Genomic DNA, 9,918 nt, shown 5'->3' with positions numbered 1-9,918 from the left:
ATGTGTCCCATTCCTCCTACTCATCTGACTATCCAGCAGAAGGATGTTATCCCCTCCTCTGATGACGACACTACCAAGGATGGAGACTTTGTACCCCTGTGTCTAGTGCCCTCTGTGGCAGAGCTTGAGCCCCAATTGGCCTACAGCATTGCTCTTAAAGCTGCTGATGTTAAACTCTATGTGGCGAGGTTAATAAGTATACAATGCTAAAGTTGCCGAGAGTCAAAAGCCAGGCTACTGGCGTCCTCTCACGCCGACGCTGGTGAATGCAACCTGCCGACAGTGGTGAATGCTAACCTGGTGTGTCGGAATGGGGATGTGTGTGTGTGTGTGTGTGTGTGTGTGTGTGTGTGTGTGTGTGTGTGTGCGTGCGTGCGTGCGTGCGTGCGTGCGTGCGAGCGTGCGTGCGTGCGTGCGTGCGTGCGTGTGTGGGTGCGTGCGTGCGTGCGTGTTTAATGTCTCTATCCAGTAATTAATGACTAATCTCTCAAACAAACAGGAATTAAATCTGGCTACTCAGACTGAGATCCGAGCATGATTTTAGGGCTTGCCAGTCGCTATGAGTTGGAATAAAAGATGCATATCCCTAGCATATCTATGAACAGGTAGTGGGGTCCCTGCTTCATCTCTCTCTCTCAGCTAAGGGGTCCTTGGGCTGAAAACCCCGGATTTTTAAATCAATGTAGTGAATGTAATAAATAGACAGGTCCACTAGAGGGCTCCAGAACACAACAAAAGCCATGATGCGACACGAGACACCAAGTTATTTAAAACACTCTATAGCAATGATTGCTGTCACAATATAGAGCTATTTAACACTGTTACTGAACAAACACTCTATAGCAATGATTGCTGTCACAATATAGAGCTATTTAACACTGTTACTGAACACTCTATAGCAATGATTACTGTCAATATAGAGCTATTTAACATTGTTACTGAACAAACACTCTATAGCAATGATTACTGTCACAATATGAAGCTATTTAACACTGTTACTGAACAAACACTCTATAGCAATGATTACTGTCACAATATAAAGCTGTTTAACACTGTTACTGAACAAACACTCACATATTTACCAGTGTGAGTGAAGACGTACAGACGACAGAGCCACTCTCCTGTCCTGTCCTGTCCTGTCCTGTCCTCTCCTCTCCTCTCGTGGTGTAAACACAGAGACAGAGAGGCACTTCCTGGTCGGGGGGGAATTCCTTGGCTACAGCGCCGCCTGTTGATGGGGACCTACAGATAGGTTCTGTCGGCTTGCAGTCTACCGCACTTCCAGGGGGTTGGGGGGGCTGGGCGGCTTTGCCGCCCAGCCTGGGCACGCTGTCCGGGGGGTAGACGCTGGGTAGACGCCGTGTCTGCCTGGAGGTTGGAAAGAGGAAAAAAAAAAAAAAACAGCTGCTGGGCTGATGCATGCGTTCAATGCAATGTGAATGCATATGTATAGAAAGAAAGACAGATAGATAAATCCAATGAATTAGAATAGGAACAGCCAGAGTCTCATGACAGTACAGTTCACTGGTACAAGGTCAACTAAAAGGAGATCCCAGTAATGTTTTTGGCTTATTTCCACAGGGAAGTCATTCACGAATGAACGAATTATTGATATAGGACCATATAGGTACAGTGTCATTGACAGTACAGTTCACTGGTACAAGGTCAACTAAAAGGAGATCCCAGTAATGTTTTTGGCTTATTTCCACAGGGAAGTCATTCACGAATGAACTAATTATCGATATAGGACTGTCATAGGTATACAGTGTCATTGACAGTACAGTTCACTGGTACAAGCTCAACTAAAAGGTGATCCTAGAAAAGACTAAGTCAGGGGGAAACAATTTAAAAAATAAAACAATAAAAACAGCCGATCTACAAGGCTGCATGTGGGCTTGTGGATCAGCTGTTTTGGGTAAATGTGGGTTATTTATATCTAATGCAGTATTGATCCCTTTATCGAGTGATTGATTGAAGACTTTATGACAAGTTTCATGACAGTACAGTTCACTGGTACAAGTTACTATCGAAACCTCGACCAGCTGTCTGTCTCTCCGTCACACTTTTGCCCTGCTCATATCTCTGCAACCGCTGCCACGATCCGTGCGAAATTTGGCACACATTGTCCTTGCCCTCCACCCATCGATTCTCACCCATGGCCCTCCTCTTCTAGTGCCACCATGAGGCCGAGTCGCAGCACGCTTGTAGATCGGCTATTTTTGCTTCTTTTGATTTGGAATCCTAAATGTAACATTTTGATTTAATGTCAAATGCATTTAGTTACTCATGTTAACTTTATGAACTTAAATACGTTGGACAAAAAAGGAATACATTTTAATACTACTATACTAGGCTACTAATATAGACTGAAGTAAAGCGGGTTATGTTTGAATGTTTGGAATTGCAACGTTTGACATTATTTATTTAATTAATTAATGAATTAATTAATTGATTCATTTAATTAATTATTTCCCTGTCTGCACCAGGCCGAAAGGACACATTGGCCCCGGCATTGGCTGGGCTCACTGGTACAACTGACTTTCCCCCGACTGCGTACGGATTCTTTAAATAATTACTTAATTAATTAATTAATTAATTAATTAATTATGGCCCCGCCCCCTGCATTGGCTGGGCTCACTGGTACAACTAACTTTCCCCCGACTGCGTAGGCTACTGATTCTTTAATTAATTAATTAATTAACTCCTCTTTCTTTCTTTCATTAATTAATTAATTAATTAATTAATTAATTAATTAATTAATTAATTAATTAATTAATTAAATAAATAAATAAATAAATAAATAAATAAATAAATAAATAAATAAATAAATAAATAAATAAATAAATAAATAGCGGGGATCCCCGAGGGTGTCATCGCGTGCAGGGCGGCGAGCCTGATTATTATGTAAATGAGGCTAGAAAAAAGTAGTGGTCTGCGTTAATTATGTTAATGAGGGGTCTGTGTTAATTATGTTAATGAGGGGCGTGGTCTGCGATAATTATGTTAATGAGCCAAAAAAAGAAAAAAAGTGGTGTGCGTTAATTATGTTAATGAGGGGTGTGGTCTGCGTTAATTATGCTAATGAGGTTGGGGCGTGGTCTGCATTAATTATGTTAATGAGGGGTGTGGTCTGCGTTAATTATTTTAATGAGGGGCGTGGTCTGCGTTAATTATGTTAATGAGCAAAAAAAAAGAAAAAAAGTTGGTATGCATTAAATATGTTAATGAGGGGTGTGGTCTGCGTTAATTATGCTAATGGGGTTGGGGGCGTGGTCTGCGTTAATTATGTTAATGAGCAAAAAAAAGAAAAAAAGGTGGTCTGTGTTAATTATGTTAATGAGGGGTGTGGTCTGCGTTAATTATGCTAATGAGGTTGGGGGCATGGTCTGCATTAATTATGTTAATGAGCACCAAAAAAAAAAAAAAAGGTCTGCGTTTATTATGTTAATGAGCTTGGGGGCATGGTTTGGAAATGCGTGTGGGCGTGTTGCGCATACATTATGCAAATGAGGGCGTTAAGGTAGGTTTCCCAGCGCGTAAAAAATGCAGGTGGCCGTATGTAAATGAAGGGGAGGAGCTTAGTCGACATATGCAAATTGGGGGCGGGGCGTGGTTTGGAAATGCGTGTGGGCGTGGTGCGCATACATTATGCTCGCATACATTATGCTAATGAGGGCGTTAAGGTAGGTTTCCCAGCGCGTAAGAAAAGCAGACGACCTTATGTAAATGAAGGGGAGGAGCTTAGTCGACTTAAAAAAATTGGGGGCGGTGCATGGTTTGGAAATGCGTGTGGGTGTGGTCCGCATAAATTATGCTAATGAGGCTGTTAAGTGGCATTTCCCAGCGCGTAAAAAATGCAGGCGGCCGTATGTAAATGAAGGGGAGGAGCTTAGTTGACATATGCAAATTGGGGGCGGGGCGTGGTTTGGAAATGCGTGTGGGCGTGGTGCGCATACATTATGCTCGCATACATTATGCTAATGAGGGCGTTAAGGTAGGTTTCCCAGCGCGTGAAAAAAAGCAGACAACCGTATGTAAATGAAGGGGAGGAGCTTAGTCGACTTAAAAAAATTGGGGGCGGTGCATGGTTTGGAAATGCGTGTGGGCGTGGTCCGCATAAATTATGCTAATGAGGCTGTTAAGTGGCATTTCCCAGCGCGTAAAAAATGCAGGTGGCCGTATGTAAATGAAGGGGAGGAGCTTAGTCGACATATGCAAATTGGGGGCGGGGCGTGGTTTGGAAATGCGTGTGGGCGTGGTGCGCATACATTATGCTCGCATACATTATGCTAATGAGGGCGTTAAGGTAGGTTTCCCAGCGCGTAAGAAAAGCAGACGACCGTATGTAAATGAAGGGGAGGAGCTTAGTCGACTTAAAAAAATTGGGGGCGGTGCATGGTTTGGAAATGCGTGTGGGTGTGGTCCGCATAAATTATGCTAATGAGGCTGTTAAGTGGCATTTCCCAGCGCGTAAAAAATGCAGGCGGCCGTATGTAAATGAAGGGGAGGAGCTTAGTTGACATATGCAAATTGGGGGCGGGCGTGGTTTGGAAATGCGTGTGGGCGTGGTGCGCATACATTATGCTCGCATACATTATGCTAATGAGGGCGTTAACGTAGGTTTCCCAGCGCGTAAAAAAAGCAGACGACCGTATGTAAATGAAGGGGAGGAGCTTAGTCGACTTAAAAAAATTGGGGGCGGTGCATGGTTTGGAAATGCGTGTGGGCGTGGTCCGCATAAATTATGCTAATGAGGCTGTTAAGTGGCATTTCCCAGCGCGTAAAAAATGCAGGCGGCCGTATGTAAATGAAGGGGAGGAGCTTAGTCGACATATGCAAATTGGGGGCGGGGCGTGGTTTGGAAATGCGTGTGGGCGTGGTGCGCATACATTATGCTCGCATACATTATGCTAATGAGGGCGTTAAGGTAGGTTTCCCAGCGCGTAAGAAAATCAGACGACCGTATGTAAATGAAGGGGAGGAGCTTAGTGGACTTAAAAAAATTGGGGGCGGTGCATGGTTTGGAAATGCGTGTGGGCGTGGTCCGCATAAATTATGCTAATGAGGCTGTTAAGTGGCATTTCCCAGCGCGTAAAAAATGCAGGCGGCCGTATGTAAATGAAGGGGAGGAGCTTAGTCGACATATGCAAATTGGGGGCGGGGCGTGGTTTGGAAATGCGTGTGGGCGTGGTGCGCATACATTATGCTCGCATACATTATGCTAATGAGGGCGTTAAGGTAGGTTTCCCAGCGCGTAAAAAAAGCAGACGACCGTATGTAAATGAAGGGGAGGAGCTTAGTCGACTTAAAAAAATTGGGGGCGGTGCATGGTTTGGAAATGCGTGTGGGCGTGGTCCGCATAAATTATGCTAATGAGGCTGTTAAGTGGCATTTCCCAGCGCGTAAAAAATGCAGGCGGCCGTATGTAAATGAAGGGGAGGAGCTTAGTCGACATATGCAAATTGGGGGCGGGGCGTGGTTTGGAAATGCGTGTGGGCGTGGTGCGCATACATTATGCTCGCATACATTATGCTAATGAGGGCGTTAAGGTAGGTTTCCCAGCGCGTAAAAAAAGCAGACGACCGTATGTAAATGAAGGGGAGGAGCTTAGTCGACTTAAAAAAATTGGGGGCGGTGCATGGTTTGGAAATGCGTGTGGGTGTGGTCCGCATAAATTATGCTAATGAGGCTGTTAAGTGGCATTTCCCAGCGAGTAAAAAATGCAGGCGGCCGTATGGAAATGAAGGGGAGGAGCTTAGTCGACATATGCAAATTGGGGGCGGGGCGTGGTTTGGAAATGCGTGTGGGCGTGGTGCGCATACATTATGCTAATGAGGGCGTTAAGGTGCGTGGCTGTGCGTGTGTCTGTAGCCTTTTTCCTCGTATGATGAAGCAGGGCTTTGCTTTACCAAAAGACGTACACATTTGAAACTTGGAGATACAGTACAAGGTTTCTGCCCGACAGTTCATTGTTTGACAGCACAATCATCAGTGTATTTTGGATGCATGTGAATTTGTGTTTTCAGATATTTAACCACTTGAACTGTCATTACCTAATAAACTTGACCTTCTACTCTGTACTTAGTCTGCTCTTTTTCACCTTTACATCAAACCTCTTTGCCGAAAATGGCCGATCTACAAGCTCACAACGCCTCGCATCGCGAGGTGTTGTGAGCTTGTAGATCTGCTATTTTTGGCAAAAGTTATCTGAATATGGACACTATGGTTCAAGTGGTTAATATAAAAAAGGAGAAAAAAGGTTTCTAAAACACAAAGATTTACCCCCTGTAGTAACTCTGAGGACCCCCTAGGGGTCCCGGACCGCCTGTTGAAGACCCCTGCTCTAACCTGTTCCTGTTCTTCAAATGCAGTAATCCAAACCAGCGAATAAAAGAATCATGTAAAACATGTAATCGCTTTTTCCCCAGGCGTTACATCCCCATTCTAAAGGACTACCCAAACCGGTACATCTATGAGCCCTGGAACGCCCCACCATCTGTCCAGAAGGCTGCCAACTGCGTGGTGGGAGTGGACTACCCCAAACCCATGATCAACCATGCCGAGGGGAGCAGGCTGAACATAGAGAGAATGAAACAAGTCTACCAGCAACTGTCACACTACAGAGGACTGAGTAAGTAGACAACTGTCATAATGAAATAAAACCCTGTATTCCCTAGAACACTATCGTTTTCAAATAAACCCTATGTACCCTAAAATAATTGAATTGTCTTTATTAAAACAAAAATGTTATTGTGTAGGCCGTCTTTAAGACCTCAACCCAATCATTCTACAGTCCTTATTCCCTGCATTGTCAGCTTGTAGAATGCTTACATTAAACCATTTCCTAGAGGAATTAGGGCGCAGAATGACGCTCTGTGTGTGTGTGTGTGTGTGTGTGTGTGTGTGTGTGTGTGTGTGTGTGTATGTGTCAGGTCTTCTTGCTTCGGTGCCAACTATTCAAGAGGAGGCGGAGCCACCCATGACTGATGAGTCCCAGACCGATAGTGGTCCTGGTAGGTTTTATACCACCTGATTTATACATGGTTCAATGTGGCTCACCTAAAATCCACCAACTGCTAGCTATATTCCAGGGGTTGACACTAAGGTCTCAGAGGCACTTGCCCATCGGGCAAGTATAGGTAATGTTCTACTTGCCCAAAGGTCATGCCCACTTGCCCGAAAAGTAAATCTTAAAAAAATGATAGTTAAGATTTTAATTACTGCTCAATTTAACACTTTTTTTTACCCCCTGGGGCTGTGCGATAAATGTCATACCTAAATTTTTATCCAAATACCTACATAGCTGTGATTGAATATGACTATGGGTTTACGCCTATTTTATATTTTTAAGTGTAGCAACAGTGAAAACAGCACATTATAGGTAAACTGTGCTCTTATTTTACATTCCACAGAGCAGAAGACAGAGCGCTCTGGCCACGTTCAGGCGTTTAGACAGATATCTTGTGTTGTGTTTGACGGTTGCGTCCCCTCTGAAATGAGCACTTGCCCGGTCGGGCAACCTGAAAGCCAACTTCACCTGTCCCAACATTTTATTTACCTGCCGGGGGCAGGTGTGGCAAGCCTTAGTGTCAATGCCTATATTCGGTGTAACAACACCGGCCTGCAGCTAAGTATGTATCAGGCTTTAGATTCCGTTTAAAATGTAGTAGTGTGTAGAACTTGTAGAAAGCGCCACAACGGACTGACTGTGTTTCAGCTGATTATTTTAGAGGATTAGAATACAGTATGTCTATTTTTTGCCTCACATGTTTGACGGACGTCTTTGTACATGTAACTGTGATGCAGCCTCTTGAAGCAGTGGTTCTCAACCTTTTCAGGCCGTGACCCCCAAAATAATCAGATTTTAACTGGGGACCCCCCCCCCACCCTGACGAGCACTAAGAGTTGAGGAATTACATTTTGTATAACACGGTTCTATTGTGGACAATTTGGCCAATGTTTAATTTGTCATTTTAGAGATATTAAAAAGTCCTTAAATTATCACTTTAGAAACGTGCAGATACCCTCTATACACTCAAACTGTATGTGGTTTGTTTACTGCTGAGTGAGAAAACAATGTATGTTGCACATTGAGTTAATCATCTGGGGACCCCCCAAAATAATTTGGGGACCGACCCACAATGTTGAGAACCACTGTCTTAAAGGATGATGCTGATGTGGCATTGTATGTGTGTGTTTTCCAGACTCCCCTGTCAGAGGGCCAGTTGACAGTGAAGCGGCAGGCTGCTCCACAGCTCCTGACTCCTCCACAGTATGCACAGCATCCTCTACGGCCCCTGGCCTGCGTCTCACACCAGATGCGGTCTCCTCGGCCATGACGTCACATCCAGACCTAGAGGACGTTGTGGTCACAATGAATGACTCAACCCAGACACCCTCAGCCCCCTCATGTCAAAGCACGGCCTCGCGCACGGTCCCTCCTGCATCCACTACATCCGATGACCACACAGCAATCCAAATCCAAGTGTCAAACCTGGCCATAAATCAGCCCACCACCTCGTCTCCTTTCTCTTTTCCACTGACCAACCCAGCTGCTAGTCCACCAGAACTCAGTCAAACCTCGGGACTCTCCCCTCACCCGGCATCATCACCCACCACTTCAGCACAGACGCCCGGCCTCGGTCAGAGGAGGAGAGGCCAGTACCGCAAACTGAGACGCACCCAGCGGCAGCGGGGCAGACAGAGCTACGTGACGGCGACCAGGGAAGGAGAGGGAAGCAGAGAGGAGATGGACGAGGAACTGGGAGAGGATGAGCGGATGGAAGAAGGGATCACAGAGGAGAGGATGAAGAATCAGCAATGATACAATAAGGTGTGTGTGTGTGTGTGTGTGTGTGTGTGTGTGTGTGTGTGTGTGTGTGTGTGTGTGTGTGTGTGTGTGTGTGTGCGCAGAAGACACTGGGGGGAAGGTTATATTCTGGTTTAATCTGGAACTGTTATAACCTAACGGTGTCTTTTGCTGAGAGAGTTGATTTGCCAGGCGTTTTTAGCGTAGTTATTTTTGGTCAGCAAGTGATAGAGATGAGATGGACTATAATTTAAACTTAAGGTAGGGTTTTCTCCTTCTCCTTTTTCTCCTTCCTGATTGGATACAAATGAAAATGCATTTTCTGTTTAATAAAATGCTGGAGAGACACCTGTTACTGAACAAATACTCTATAGCAACGAGTATTATCAGAATGAAGAGCTACTTAACAATTCTTTTAACCAAAGAAAATCACTTGCCCTACCTTTTTATATCATAACATATATGTTCCAAACGTGTCCTTTTAATCACGTTTACAGGCTTTCTATGAAAGGGCGTCTGACCATAACCTGATAGAGATAATTCAAGTAACAATGACCGTTGAGGTCAGATTATTTGTGTGCATACCCTGGCTAAAACTCCTCATTGTTTGTGTTTCAGGAACAGTTGGAGGCCAACAGAAGACAGAGAAAACCTCCCACTGGACTGACAATCCTCATATTCCTCTGTTCCCATTGTTTGGGACATTACACTGATATAATTAGATCAGGGGTCTTCAACAGGGGGTCCGGGACCCCTAGGGGGTCCCCAGAGTTACTACAGGGGGTCCTCAAAAATCTTTGGGTGATTTTTTCCTCCTTTTTCACTTGAACCCTAGCGTTCATATTCTGAGAGCTTTAGCCAAAAATAGCCGATCTACAAGCTCACAACGCCTCGCAGCGCGTTTTTTGGCGGTTGGAGGTTTGGTGTAGAGGGGAAAAAGAGCAGACTAAGAACGGAGTGAAAGGTCAAGTTTATGAAGTATTGACAGTTCAAGTGGTTAAATATCTGAAAACACAAATTGACATGAATCCAAAATACACTGATGATTGTGCTGTCAGTCAAACAATGAAACTATATGGAATCTATGAACAGGTTGTGGGGGTCCCTGC

General features: G+C 44.6%; 1 protein-coding gene across 1 annotated transcript; it reads left to right on the top strand.

Moving 5' to 3' along the window:
* Positions 1-9,819, top strand: LOC308294528 (uncharacterized protein; the record flags this gene model as incomplete). The annotated part of the gene is made up of 4 exons (XM_080737261.1): positions 1-188; positions 6,429-6,631; positions 8,205-8,833; positions 9,428-9,819. The coding sequence occupies 3 exons, from the start codon at positions 1-3 to the stop codon at positions 8,822-8,824; spliced, it is 1,011 nt and encodes a 336-aa protein (XP_080593387.1). The 3' UTR covers positions 8,825-8,833; positions 9,428-9,819.
* Between the last annotated feature and the right edge of the window lie 99 nt (positions 9,820-9,918).

This window comes from Nannobrachium achirus (genome assembly GCF_963921795.1).
Source record: "Nannobrachium achirus genome assembly, chromosome: 11".
NCBI lineage: Eukaryota > Metazoa > Chordata > Actinopteri > Myctophiformes > Myctophidae > Nannobrachium > Nannobrachium achirus.
Note: the sequence above shows the minus strand (reverse complement) of the source record. Positions and strands in the feature narration are given on the sequence as shown.